This window comes from Branchiostoma lanceolatum, chromosome 2, assembly GCF_035083965.1.
Source record: "Branchiostoma lanceolatum isolate klBraLanc5 chromosome 2, klBraLanc5.hap2, whole genome shotgun sequence".
NCBI lineage: Eukaryota > Metazoa > Chordata > Leptocardii > Amphioxiformes > Branchiostomatidae > Branchiostoma > Branchiostoma lanceolatum.
In genome coordinates this window covers 27,772,682-27,787,950 of record NC_089723.1, presented here as the reverse complement: position 1 = coordinate 27,787,950, position 15,269 = coordinate 27,772,682, and the positions used below count along the sequence as shown (strand labels likewise).

General features: G+C 38.9%; 1 protein-coding gene across 6 annotated transcripts; it reads left to right on the top strand.

Moving 5' to 3' along the window:
• Positions 1-3,138: 3,138 nt before the first annotated feature.
• Positions 3,139-14,437, top strand: LOC136428352 (microtubule-associated protein RP/EB family member 3-like). Of its 6 annotated transcripts, none has more exons than XM_066417801.1 (9): positions 3,139-3,242; positions 5,936-6,063; positions 6,775-6,813; positions 8,520-8,626; positions 8,840-9,038; positions 10,215-10,238; positions 10,998-11,110; positions 11,420-11,572; positions 11,945-14,437. In XM_066417801.1, the coding sequence occupies exons 2-9, from the start codon at positions 5,943-5,945 to the stop codon at positions 12,011-12,013; spliced, it is 825 nt and encodes a 274-aa protein (XP_066273898.1). In that variant the 5' UTR covers positions 3,139-3,242; positions 5,936-5,942; the 3' UTR covers positions 12,014-14,437. The 6 variants fall into 6 exon arrangements, with proteins under 6 accessions (XP_066273898.1, XP_066273896.1, XP_066273895.1 ...); XM_066417799.1 differs by having other exon boundaries at positions 10,215-10,250; XM_066417798.1 differs by having other exon boundaries at positions 8,840-9,065.
• Positions 14,438-15,269: the final 832 nt, after the last annotated feature.

Here is a 15,269-nt window from a genome sequence, read left to right as displayed (position 1 = left end):
ACTGCGGCCGCTTGCTCCACCCAGATAAGTTCGATTTGTAAAAGACGGTGATCTGGCTCGAGTTATGATGAAGTTTGCTTGAAATCCACTATATCTTTTCTTTTTGCATTTCCTATTTCTTGTATTCATAACAATAAAAACATAACAACATCGCCAAATGTATACAACATTAATACCTATCTTTGCAAGAACTATTCTCCAAGCAGGGGCTTCGATCGAGAGGGGTAGTTTTGAGAGGAGAGGGACGTAAAAAATCCCGGACAAAACTACCCCTCTCGATCGAAGCCTCTGCTTGGAGAATAGCAAGAACCATTTCCCCATGCATCACACGTTGATGAAGGTTAGACATCAAGGTAGTGAGATAAGCCAAAAATAGTTACTCAAGCAACTGGATAAAAGTTTGAAACAGTCAGACGTTTCAGACAGCATCCGCGGTCTTTCGTCAGTGACTAAGGATAGGACTGGAGAACCAGGTTTTATACCAGAACTTTGAATAGATTTGTTAATGAGGTTACTGATGTTAAGCAATTCTATTACAGATAAAAAATCTAAAATAAACATGAGGATTTAAAAAAAAATCTTGATGATTTTTAAAAAACCATGACGATTTGAAAAAAAAGTGAAATTATTAGTGTCAAGTGCCAACCGAATAGATAACGATTTCGTGCAAAGAATACTGGAGTGTTCCGCATATGACATATTACATATAACATATTATGTATCGGTATTATGACAGGTAGCCGGTGACACAATCTCTCGTTGTCAGGCGGTGGCGCTGATCTGCCCCCCTCTCATGGGAGCGCGATTTCTAAATTCTAATAATTCTTTTATTATGGATACTTCAAGTAGCAAATATTTACTGTATAAATGTGGCTCTAGCCTTGCTGTAACCATATTTATGTTCCCGGCCAGATACTGCAAAGTAGGTAACAATAAGTAAGTGATCATATAACTTAACTCACCATTCATGGGAAAATATATTCTGATAGTTACAATTAAAGGTTACAAAACGTCGGCTACCTGCAGACGTGTGTGTTTTGTAACGTCTCACCGCCTCGGCTTCTTCGTTTGTGTCTGAAGACGTTTCCATCCCTTGTTGCAGCTTGTCAGAAGCGTCGTTGCCAAGGCGGACACGCCCGCGTTGATCACTCTGGTGGACTGGAGGTGATTGGGGCGGCCGCGGGCCCGGTGGTTTGGCCGTCGTCGGGCCCCGAGAGAGCCGGCCCGCGGACAGGGTGTGTGCTTCCTCGTGCATTTTGGACTGGTACTGGAAGGCAAGGGGCACAAAGACGGCGAAAGATGAATAAATGTAGAAAATAATACTAGAGATCCATAGCTAGTCTGGAGGCGTACGTCAGTACATTTCTTTGAAGAGCTGTTCCCTTTGTTAATATGTACCCTTTCTCATGTGTTCCAATATTGGACCAACCTCATATGAGTTTTCTTTTCAAGTACCATGCCCTTTCTTCAAGTTTCAATATCGGGATTACTATTTCATCTGATACGTCTACATCTTTTTCCTTCAAAGCTTGAGAGCCGGTCTGTCAATCAAAACAACTTCAGGTCTGGAAAAGCTCGAGAAAAACAACCTGATTAACGGTTGTTTCAATTCTACGACATCGTGATTGTCTGATTTCCACAAAAGGCTCTGTCCTTCGGAGGGGACTCTAAGCCTTCTGTCAAACATCTGGACCTTAAAGAGCCAACGCGCTCATTGAGAAGAGATGGGACACTCGGCTAAATTGAGGGCATCACAGGATCATGCATGTCGCAATAGAATTTAATTTTGGTGCTCAAAATTGTATGATTAACGTTGACTAAATTCATACTGTAATCTAGTGGTGTAGATTGAATTACAATTTTATTCTTCAATTTTCTGGGTGACTTATATTCACAAACGGATTAACCAAATGGTTACTCCCGGCATTCCATGCCTCTTCCGACAGCAAAATATCCCAGAAAGTGTTGCATGGACGAAAAGCTTTTTAAAGTCAGAGATTATAAGTCGGCTTGATTTTGAAGAAGACGCCTTCGGTAACACTTTAGCTGAATATCTGAATAAATTTTGATGGCAAGGCAATGAAATACATTTGAATTGAATATTACAATGATCTTTTTTATTGAAAAAGAGTGAAGTGCTGCAGCTGAATCACTGACTGTTCTCTTCGTAGTAAAACACAGGTCGCACGTGTGTATAATCCAGCGCTGTGAGGTTTCTTTCTTTGTAAACCAGTTATACTAATCTACACCCAGACAACGTCTTCAGCGACGATATCACAGCGACATCTATCATATTGTGTGAATATTGCAACATTGGTGTCCGTTCATGATGCTCAGTTTTTGCAGGCAAATCCTTCTTTTTAGTATTCGTACATTTGGATGTTCTTGATATGGAAACACTCATACGTATCTTACAGTCTTATAAAGCACTTTTTGAAAAAAAAAATTGCTTGAATTGCTTTTTAAAAGATAAGAAAGCAACCAACATAACCTCCACATCTCATCTGACCAGCCGTTGATATCTCCAAAACCGTTATTTGCTAACCATCTTTGACCTATATGCTGCTAATCTAATTCCTCTGAAAGGTGGTTGTTTGTCATCAATTTGACACGAACCATGGAGCTATTGTATCAAACTAATTTGCACCAATTGACAACTGCCTGAGGAAGATCGTCATCTCACCACTTGCTCTCCGAATGTGAAATTTATTGCACTTCTTCTATACGTCGCTAGACGGCACTTTACTACGGTACGCCTGACCGTTGGTTGCAGACCAAAGTGAGAAGCTTCGACGCTTGAAAATTTATAGTAAGGTGCACAATTAGGGTGCCAGATTTTAATATGCTTGACTTCAAGGTTCAATCTACAAAATTTGCCGGCTCGTTCTCTTTTAAAGCCACTTTGATATGACCCCAGCGGAGGTCACCGTACTGCAGCCGACTCACAGTAGTCGGGCGGTAACAATATTCAGGCGCGAATCCAACTCGACCGAACAAACATCGTAATCACACTCGTACTGTCTCAAAACTGACGTATTTCTCTACCATTTACCACAGTTTCAGCCTCGCTAACGTGTACAGAAGAAAAACTGCGGCCTTTTCAAGCAATGTGACGCACTACTTCATACCCGAACTACTATCGTGCCCATCAATACTGTGTGCTGCGACTTTGACCTCCCGGCTGCGCGTGCGCACAAGGGAATGTCAGTTTGAACTGGAGAATCGGTGGAACGACGAAATTGGTAAGTTCTTGTGGTTTTCCTTCCATACTATACAGCTGATATTGCTATTTAAGGTCTATGGGCTACCTCTGGAAGGTATTTGTTTAAAATACATCTAATTTTCATAGCAGATACTCCATCGAAACGCAGTGCGCCATGGCGCGAGTCTATCATGAGGAAATTTATCCGTTGCAAAGCTCGGACCGTGCTCTATGAGTCACGTCCTGTCATAGAATTATTTCTGGATTTTACAAAGCACATGGTAACATGTTAATCTCTGTCGACACGGTGCTCCAAACATTGACGATTCCGAGCGAATCTGGTGCAATATGACATAATCCAACTGTCGCACCACCCATGGATTTACATATGCAGTAACACAGACATGTCTGATCAGTAGAATCAGTATGTTTAGATAACTGTTAGTTCATCAAATTATGATATTTCCGAGAATGGTACATAATTATAACCTCACGTTAGGATTTATGGTAGCTTTTAAGATTGATTTTTGGTATTTTGTTTCAAAATGTTAATCACACCGTCCGTCCCTTGGGAGCAATTTTTCCCTATTTACATGAGCGATTTTGCCGTTGTTAGGGTGATGTAATTTTCCATATATTTTTATAAATGTTTTTAAAAAGCCTACATTTCCCGTTTTTCACTCGACCTACAACATCAAAATATTATTTTCTTATTATGATATATATAACAAAAATTGTATTATTCAGTGGATAGACACATTTGAAGATAAGTCACACCATAAGAAAATTATACTTCTCACACTTGATTCTTGCCACCAAGTAAGTAAAAGTAATAATGTAAGTTGATTGTACACTGCTATGCTGTTACAGTCAACATTGTAGTCAGTTCGAAAAATGTTAAAGCAGCCCGCAAAAAACAAACTTATGAAAAGTGGTAAAAGCAAATTAATATCTTGCAATTGTACGTAATCATGTTGCACTAGTAGTAGTAGTATTGCTTGCTTTTCAAAATTATGTTTTTTGTAACCTCCTGTAGTGCCAGCTTCTAAACTACTCAAGTTAAATCTATCGGAAACACCAAGGGTTTCTCTTTGTGAAAAGGCACATTTACAGGCCATATGTACTAGACACAGGCAAATGGATTGTTCATATGTAGTCTATGTAATCTCTAATCACATTACTGGAGTAGAAAATGATGAGGACACATCACACATGTGAAAATTCCTGGTGCCTGACATCGCACACATTGCTACAGTGGGCTGTCATGACGTCATGTCGTAGTGATGGTGTATTTCCTGATAACACTGAGCAAGTGCACATGGTGCGAAAATAACTTGGCATCCCAAAAAGTCTTCAGAGTCTGCTCATCGACATTCCAGACTAGTTGCCAGTGACATTGATCATTATCTCTCTTGATATTGAACTTCTGGACGACGTCTTTCTAAGCTATCATTTCAAACATGGTGCAACCATCCCCAGATTTTCCCCTCCCACAAATGTTTTCATTAGGACTTGTGTAAGCATCCACAATGGATCATCAGTATCAGATCCTGATAATTGATGAGAATGGGATTGTGACTTATGTTAGTTTCCCCATGAGCCACCAATGACATAATTGATTCTGACCACTATGGTGTATATAACTATGCAGGACTCGAGCTTCATTTTTTTGAAATAGCTACACTGGTGCTCCCAACCGAGAAAATCAGAATTTCGGGTACACCACATAAAATAAAGTTGAATGTCAGCAAAACATAATTACAAAGTTTAACACTACTGCATCTAAGAACTTCAATCTGTAAGTCTTTAGCAAACTTCAAAATATCGAACAAGTACAGTAATACAGTACATCAAATAAAGTACAACAAAATATTATATTGCTTTTCTGATACATTAACTTATAATTTATATTTCAAGAATATTCTGAATAGTGAATACTATTGTAGAAAAAGAATAGTACTTTTACCCTATAGCGTACAAAAATATGTAGGTGCACCAGTGTACCCACAGTCAGACACTGGTACATTAATCATGTCAGAAGAATGACTTGACTGTTAGAACTTAATAGACAAGCTTAAACCTTATGTAGCATGAGAGGTTTAGATTTCCTGAAGTAAGTGATGTAATGTCATATATGGTATGCCAGGAAGTTGCCAGCATAACTCATATCCAAACTTTCCATTGACTATATCCAGTCATATTCTGTAGCTAGAGTTCCACGACCTCATAACTTCATCAATGAAACATTCCAATTTTCTCAAACGTATACATGTAGTATGTCCCAAAACAAATGCTTCAAATGCCCCCTTCCCCATGTATCCAACAGCAGGTGTGAAACATCTAACAACATGTTCATGTGTTATTTTTGAGGATACATCCCACTGAACCTACTGCTACTTAATATTTTGTATTTAAGTGTAGCCGTCGAATCCAAATTCTACAAAATGTTTTTCCTGTCATTATATGCATGTAGAATTGTAGAACAGTACATGAATGACTTTTTCACGGTATATTCTGCCATCCCTGGAAAAGGACAGTTAAAAAGGTTTTTGAAAGTTGTCACTGGAATTCTATTTTAATTGAAGTAAAACTAGTATCAGTCATTTCAGTGCAGTGAAGTTGCTTGTATATCCATTACTAGTATTTTACTCTTAACAATCACAGCTTTCAATCATCAGAAATGTACACTAATCTTAATTAACCACAATCTCTATTCTTTCTGTGTGTATTCAGCTCAAAGATGGCGGTGAACGTTTATGCCACCAGCGCGACGTCAGACAACCTGAGCCGGCATGAAATGATTGCATGGGTGAATGACTGCCTCCAGCTCAAGTACACAAAGATTGAAGACCTTTGCACAGGTAAAACAACTAGTCATCTGAAGATGACCATGTGATAATGATTGAACCAAAGTTCATTCAAAGTATGAAGGATTGTTCGACTGTGTGGTAGGTCTTACTACTAATGTATATGTCACAGTACAGATTGGAATCCAGTAGGTTCTGGAATCCTACTAGTACAGATTGGAGATTGGAATTCCAATCCGTACTAGTAGGATTCCAGATCCTAATGGATTCCAATCTGTACTGTGACATATATATGAATATAATAGAGTTTTTGATACACAAGGGTCTCTCCAACCTCTGTCCTTTATTTTAATCATTCCATCGCCCTTGTCAGACAAAAATTGAAACTTCATGACATTTTCATCATGTCAACAACTGTGCCACAAAACTTGGACATCAAGCTGAAGCCATTTGAAACTTACTCTTCAAAATGCAGGAACTTTGTATTTCAGAGGGTTATGAAGTTCAAAATTTTCCCCTATATTTCTAGCACCTTCAGCAATCAACACCTTTGCTCCTTCGAAGTGAGAGGACAGAAAGATGTTTAGAGCTGGAGAGAAGCCTGTGATACACCCTTCAGAATTTGGTGCCAAACATTGGATAATTTACCATCTTGTAATAGTATATTGCTCCAGCATGTTGTGCTGTGATATTGGAAGACATGAACTAAAAGTGTATGTTCCAGGTATTATTGACACTATAATGACACTGTTATCTCTACTACAGGTGCAGCATACTGCCAGTTCATGGACATGCTCTTTCCAGGTAACCTGATACACTCATTCAAATTCTTTTGACCTTTATGACTAGTAGTTCTGACTAAATGATGTAGAAGCTGGTGAGCATTTGAAAAATGACATGAACAGTCAAATGACGTCTTTCCACAGATAATTCCTTTGTCCTTGAAGCAATCAAAGCAAACACAACAAGAAGTCCCAAATAAAGACGGAGAGAGAAAGAGTGGGAGAAAGAGGGAGATAGACAGACCGACAGGGACATCTAAAGAAACATTTTTAGCATTAAGTGCAGATTGGAGTCAGCAGAAAAGAGAAGAACTTGATTTTTATGAGACCAGGTCATGAATTTACTACGGCCTTAACTACTCATATGTTATGACTCAGTTGTATGTGCAGCTAAGACAGATGACAAGGCTGTTGAATTTTTAATGTAGAACTCTGTCTCCTAATAGGTAGCCATGGGGAAAGAGCCAACATCAACTTAAGAGTGGTCACCTGTGAAATTACAAGTCGGTCATTGGCACATGTATTGATAAGCAGTAATTGTTAGGTAGTATATTGTAGTCAAACAAGTCGAAATTTGTGTAAAGGCATCAAACAGGAAAAGTAAGTAAGGAGTGTCTAATGAAGTTGCCATAAGAATAGTTTTACTGGGAGGCATTCGCTCAAAACTTTGTTGTGTGATCTGAACTTCTTAGACCCCCCGTTAAGATTGGGATGGGCGATTGGGCTCAAGTCCTATTCCATCTGGGTCATAATAGTTCCTAGCTGCTGGAGATCACATTCAGATCTGTTTTTCAAATTTAGGTCATCCTACACACACGTGTCCTAACATCATCGTAAAGCATCCCTTCAAAATAGTGACGGATTTACTGGAATAGTTTACTACTACAGTACTAGGTACTTTTTCTGAAAAATTTGTTTGTGTGTGCAAGTCACAAAGGGCCACAAAGAAAGAATTATGTTTGCTACCCGGGTAACCCCTGCAATAGCAGTCAATGTGAAAATCGCTATGAGTATGAGTAGTTTTTCCTCCTTCGAGTAGTTGGAGTTCAAACTCAAGTCAAAGTGGATTCTTTGGTGCCATCATGAATGTGTACACAGATGTTGTTATGGTGTGACACTGTGTGTTGAACATTCGCTGAATCCTTTTCAGGCTTTATTTTTATTAGATATTACCTTTCTTGATATCTGTGCAACTGGAAAACGACAAAAACAAACAAACTTCATTGACTATTGGACGTATTGGTGGGAAATCCAAGATGGTGGCATGAGTATCTCTCAGTAGTTAGAGAGTTAGAGCAACCAAAATAACCACAGATGACGGCAGTTTGCAAACCTAACATTGATTGAGTCCATGTTGTTTCCATTAAGTATATTCTGTAGACTATGATTGGTCCTTATGTACCTGTACAATGTGTATATATTCTTTTCTGCTAATGCACATACAGTGTGATTTAATCCAGTCTTGAACTGGTGCCTTTTTTATTTTACAAGAAGAGGTTTGTGGGGAAAATTGTAACCTCATAATATACTGTGTTTTCTTTTCGCCCTCCCCAACAGAGGCAGATGCCTTCCCTTCCATGGTAGGGAGAGCTGGGGAAAAACGGGGCATATGACTATGAACATGAGAAGAAGGTCACAATTTTCCCCACCAACCTCTGTTTTGAGAGTAGTCTTTTATCTGGACCAATTTGATCATTAATATACCTGTACATGATTTGTCTGCCCCAGGTTCAGTTGTGATGAAGAAGGTGAAGTTTATTGCCAAGCTGGAACATGAGTATATCCAGAACTTCAAGCTCTTACAGGGAGCTTTCAAGAAAAAGGGAGTGGACAAGGTATGGTTGGGATGTTGTAGGAGGGTTCTTCAAACTGCATTGCATCATCCATTTCATATAGTATGCTTCAAGATGTTGTAAAATTGTACAAGTATTAATTCAAGATCATCATGAAATTATTGCTGTATTCCTATTCTTGTAGGACTGAAAATTTATTGCTGTAATTAGTGCAGTACCATGATAAGCCAGTAAAATTGCTTCTCTCCTGCCAAGATTATTCCAGTGGACAAACTTGTGAAGGGGAGATTCCAAGACAACTTCGAGTTTGTGCAGTGGTTCAAGAAGTTCTTTGATGCCAACTACGGCGGGAATGAGTACGACCCCATGTACGCCAGAGAAGGTGTGGAGGTGGTAGGCAAGGACGAACCCGGCAGAGTCGCCAGCAGGCCTAGGAAGCCAGTGGGCGGAGCAGGTGGGCAGTCTCGCTTGGCTGCAGCAGGTGGGAAATCTGGGATGTCCTGTGGGAGGGCACGGAGCTCAAGGTCACAGTGTCTTTTCGGCCTGTTTGTTTGTTTGTCTTGGTGTGTGTTTGAGCTTGTTCCCGCTGGCCCACGTCCATGTTTGTGTTCCCAGTTGTAAACGGAGACTGGCAAGATGCCTAGGTTGAGCTGGCTTGCATCCACATTTCTTGGGCAGGCTGGCAGGAAGTAAGTGTTGGCACATGGCCAAAAGTCAGGAACCCGAGGATAGAATGTGCCCCATCAAGAGTGGAGCATGTAATGTGTGACATGGACCTGGTTATGTTGTATTTGGTCAAGAAAATTACAAAAACTTGACTTTTTCGAAACTGATCTAAAAACGGTTTGAAGGAAAGAGGAAGAGATGCAGCAAATTTACATCTTCACATACACTACAATTGTACGCCAGAACTAACCATATATATATGTGTATGTGTACATGTAGCGCACTGTTGAACTTGAGCTCTGTAGGGGGGAGGGAGGCATCCAGTGATCCCTCAATGGGCTGACCAATCATCATCGTCCCCCACAGTATGGACATCGCCAAAAAACTCCCACCGAATCACCTCATCTTTTGATTCTTTTGAATCTTTTGAAATAGATGATTTCCCCTTTTTTCAATCTTTGCCCATCTCTTAGGGAACAATGGAGACTTTCTGTCATTATATGTCTGTCTTTTGTTCTTCCTGTTGTGTTTGAATCTGTGATTCTTAATCCAAGTAGAAGTCAGCATATTCTGCCTGCAACACTTAAGAAAACTCTTTGATTTACTCAATTTTTGTAATTTCCTTTACCATTTCCAGGGTATTGGGATATATAGACTTTCGTTATACATTTCCATGATTATTTTGCCAGAGCTTTCTACAGTCATTTAGGTTAAAATGTGAACAGGTAAAAGTGCTGATTCTACTTTGATATTTGGTGAAATTTTCATATAATTGTTTGGTGATGTTTAATTATTGTGCACAAAAACACAATAACCCTCAGCTTCCATTGGGATTTTCTTTTTCTTCATCAGACACAATATTAGATAACACTTCTTAACAATACAAGAGGGCCTTCATAGGTAACTATCATTCATAGCACTTTCAAACTAGCCTTTCTCAAACTCTCCTCTGCTACTCCTGAAGGAAGAAGACCGTACGTACAAGCAGGTGAGTATCCAGGTGTGTTCTCTTCTACCTCTCAGTTGCAAACAGCTCAGTATTGTACAATCTGTAGCTGATGTTATCTATTGACATTGCTAGATCTCTTCAGAATACCGGATATATTGACTTATGATAAAACATGACTTACTCCCACAAGATCTCACCCAAACTCCTCAAATTTTGCATACTCTCAACGAAACAAGATGCTTTCTCACAGAACATAGCCAGTCTACGTCAACATGGTTCCTGTGCGCTGGCTTCATTTTGTGAAGGTGATGCACATGTGGAAACGAAATATGGTCTGATGGTTTGCTATTTTTCCATCAAGCTGAGCTGAATTGTGATTGGTCAGCTAGATGTCTTAGAGTTAGAAATAAAGATTCATGATAATGATTAAAAGCTGCTGAGGTAATCTAACAAAATCAATATATAACAAGTATTCGTAACTCTTGTAGTATCGTCTCAGAATCTTATGAATCAATGGTTTTATATCAAGCCATTGTCATTTAGTTATAGAGTCGGCTGCTTGTCACTAATGCTACCGGTCTATAGTTTTGTTGCCACACCTTAATTTGTCTTGTTTTGTCTGTCTTTTTGTCACATTGTGTAACCTTTTGTGAACATTGTCTTGTCTGTTGCAAAGTCTGTCATACACTGAAGTCTGTCTCATCAACCTTTGACTTTTGCACATACTGCAGGATAAAGAATGTGAATGACAGTGTACCAAAACTACCACTTACATGGCCCTTTCCTCTTCTTCTGTAGCATCTCGCACAAAGCCAGCACCTCGGCCTGTGATGCATAAATCACCTGCACAGCACAGTAGAATCGGTGGTGGAGGAGGGGACAATGCACAGGTGGCAGAATTGAATCAACAGGTATGACATTCAATAGTAACCTCTTCACATAAAAGAACTCAACACACTTATCAAGAAGAGTAGGGCTAATCACTCGAGCCATGGCACTAGTAGCTTACAAAAAGGGTTATGCTCTCTCCTCAGTCTGAGGTTCGACAGCTTTACCTTTTATTACAGTGAGTGTGTCAACGTTCATAGTATATACCATAACATTAGAAAATTAAGGAGCAAAAGATACAAAAAAACACTTGGGGCCATATTCCTGACATAAGCAAAGTTCCTGTTGCTGTAGCTGCATGTTTGGTTGTGCTAATGTGGTTGACTCTTTAGCTGATAGAGATCAGGATGACGGTGGAAGGGTTGGAGAAGGAGAGGGATTTCTACTTTGGCAAGCTGCGAGACATCGAGGTGATCTGTCAGGAGCATGAGGCGGAGAACCACCCAGCCCTTGGCAAAATCATGGAGGTGTTGTATGCAACAGAGGTAAGAAGGGGGGAGATTTATACAAAATTGTGATGACTTGTGATATCAAGAGTAGTAGTATCAAGAGTTCTGAAACCTGTGATTTTAAAAGTAGATTTGTGAGTGACATCCAGAAGATTGACCTAGGAATTGTAGGATGTATTTGGTACAAGGGGATCATAGGAGTATGCAAATGTTGTAGAAATGATAGAAATAGTATATAAATTGAAGCCCATGGAATTCATTGGTATGGTTGAACATGGAGTTTGAAGATACATTTAGATTGTCTTACCGATTTTCCATAAAATGTTGTGAAGCTACATGCATAGGATCTTTTTAAAGGACTTAAGATTTGACTCATGAGTGATTTGTGACAAATTGTGTTTTTCACAGGATGGCTTCGCAGCACCCGAGGATGATGGGATTGATGACCTCGGGGATGGTCAAGATGACGAATATTGAAAACTGCCTTTGCTTCAAGCAGGACTTATAAACAACTTAAACAATGCGGCACCTTCTCATATGATTAATTGCAATGCTTCATTTGCTGTACCCTCTGAAGAACATAAAGCACTCTGTTCTTTTAGTCTTGTAAATGCCATCAGACTTTCCCCATTATCAAAATTATTGGTAGATCTTTTATTTTACGAGTCTGTCTCTTCCACTGTCATCAGTTGTTTTCTATGTCAGCCCCTTATTACTGTTATAATGTTTTAAATGGTCACTTAAGATTTGCAGAAGGTTTTGCCCAAGTAACTTTTTTAAGTAGATAGTCGCCACTTCAAGCCATACTTACTGGATTAACAGCGTTGAAGTTGCACTGACACTGCAATTGATGTTGTATCTGGCATGTTGGCTCTCTATCTTAGTTTAATTTTTTTTCTTCAAATTTTAATGTTGGCTGAATTGTAAGTATTGTATTGCATTCCACTCTGCCGCCCCAAAGGTCCTCAAAAGTGCTGGTCTCTCTAATTCAAAGTCATTTTGTTTGAGTAACTCCCATAATAACGTCCCATTTTCACTGCTTTCAAATGTTAGTGTACCCATTACATACCCTTGTGCTGCATTGAAATTACAGGTCCATGTTGTTTAATTGTACATGTATATCATCTAATTCATATGGCAGCATCTTCAAATGACTAAGGTAGACCCACTGACAGTGCTATGTTGTACATTGTATTTTAAGAGTCCAGCTTCACTAGTACACATTTTATGATAACATAAAGACACATCACTATACACCATTACACATAGTTTCATCATTGATAATCTGCATCAAAATATTTCAATGAAAAATGTGAAAAGATTGTCATTTTTTTCGAATTTTGAGTTATACTTCTTCAAGTTTCCAACACATAGAGGAATTTAGGAGGCCTTTTTTTTAAGACGCTAAGTTGAAGGGCTGTAGTAACTGACATGTATTTTTGTCATACTTTGTAAGACCAAAAAATGGACTACCACACTCAGTCCTATGTTTGCAATAGTTTGTGGTCAATCTACACACTCATGCACACGTATCTTTGATACTGGAAACTAGCTAGCCTAGAGTCTCATAAAGCCTAATTTCTACCAGAGTTGAACATGTAAAAAAACTTTGCAATCAGATCTATCCATTTTGTTTGAAGATAGAATCCTGTATCACTTATAAGAAGCTGTGGTTCTTCAATGTTGTATATTTGAAAATTGAGATGAGCCCATTGCCAAGGGAAGCATTGTGAAAAAAGAAGTTACAGAACTTTTTTACTCTATAGAAGTGGAGGACAGGCCTTTGATTCTAAGCAAACAAAAGCCTTCATTTGGTCAGACCCAATGGCAGTTAGAGCGTCGGCTACATACAGTTTGAAATCTAAATTTGATTTCTGGCATTTAAGATTTTTAGATTTAGGACAGATCAGACTGCTTGCCTTGAGATTTAAGCTGCATCGGTTGTGAACAGATTCTGTAACAACCGTGTGGTGATGACACATTCTTTTTGTAAATATTGTACTTCTTCATCGTATTAGCATTTTCTTTGTATGTCATCAAATTCTGAATGTCAAAATGTGTGGAACTGTTGATTGAATTTTCAGTCAGACATACACACGCACACACATACATACACATACTTAGATTTCTATATCTGTCTTCAGTCCTTCTTGAAGAGTCTTGCATGTATATCTTATGTAAGAATTATTCTTGCTTTTTGTCTTCCACTTGTGTTCTGTGAACAAGCTCTATGTGTTCATAATGGGTGGATATCAAACAAATACTTTAGATAGGATTGATCATTGTTATTGAGACTGTTTGACTTGTACATCATTGCTTGGTAATTTTGTACTGCCAATTTACCACATAGTACTGTGAATACATGACCCTGTGTGGAGAGATCTTGATAGCTTTCATGTTTATTGTATCAGTTTAATTGGGCATCATTTCAATATATGGGGTCACTTCAGTCTAATAGATAGGGACATGCAAACCAGGCAGTTTATTCTGTCTTGATGGATCACAGCACTATATCGCATTGAGAATGTTAATTCAGTGCAAAGTGGCAAACATGAATGCAACAACAAAAGCCTGTTCCTCGGAGCCTTTTGCAAAACCACCATACGTACTGCCACCAGTAGATAATGCTGTTACCAGTATGCCAACAGGAAAGGCAAATATACCATTAGGCTCGCCCCTTAGGCGTCGCCAAGAAAACCACATGAATCTGTAGTTGTAAACCAGTCTTTAATTACAGTGCCTCTCTGTATACATACATGTAGGTGTGGAACAAGACTTCTCCAAGGTAATTGTTTCAGCAGGTTTGGAAGCTTTGAAGAGAACACTGGAATGGACTATTCATGTACATGTACCTTAACCTTGGTTTGAAGTCAATAAATGCTATATGTACCTACATTCAAATGTTGTACTCAGACGTGTTGTGGATGTCTTTATTACACGATATAGATACTAGACTGTATAAAGTCCAAACTCTGCAGTTTTTTATGTAGGTTCAGAAGTTTTTAAAACGTCTAAGCAACAGCAACACAATTCTTCAAGGAAGGTTTCAAACAATAATGGAAATACCATATTAATTTTTAATCAGGTTCAATAAGAGCCTTTGCAATCCTAAAAGATGAAGAGCGGCTCATTCATGAAAACAAATACAAATCATAAGAGTAAAACAAATGTGTCACATCACAATCTTGCCTCAAAATTACATTGTCGTCTGCATTTCATCACCTCTGTAACAGTACATATATACGCCAAAAATGATTACTCAAGCAACTGGATAAAGTTTTGAAACAGTCAGACGTTTCAGACAGCATCCACTGTCTTTCGTCAGTGACTGCTTGAGTAATCATTTTTGGCGTATCTTACTACCTGGATGTCTAACTTTCATCAAAGTACATATATACATTTGTACATACAACAGTAAACGTAACCCTGGTACAAAACATGTATAATATATACATTTACTGGTATATGCAGCTTGAGCAACACACTGCGAACTCAGCTTTGCTGGTTTTCAACTGCAACCAAGGAGGTTTACCTCCTTGGTGATTAAACCTCCTTGGTGCAACTGACAGTTACCTGTTACTGATGGCTTACCCAGTATTTTGCTAAGTCAGTGTGGAAACTAGAAAAATTCCAACGTCACCTGTGAATCTGACCTGTCATAAACCAAAACTACTGTAATTCTTGTTTCTTTCACTGTAACTTTATGTTCACGGTTTTCACGGTCACCTCTGTA

Bases quoted from the DNA above. Each gene is read 5' to 3' on its own strand.
- LOC136428352 (XM_066417797.1), top strand. From the start codon at position 5,943: ATGGCGGTGAACGTTTATGCCACCAGCGCGACGTCAGACAACCTGAGC. The intron at 9,066-10,214 runs GTGGGAAATCTG...CTACTCCTGAAG, and splicing joins GTCTCGCTTGGCTGCAGCAG to GAAGAAGACCGTACGTACAA. The intron at 11,111-11,419 runs GTATGACATTCA...TTGACTCTTTAG, and splicing joins TGGCAGAATTGAATCAACAG to CTGATAGAGATCAGGATGAC.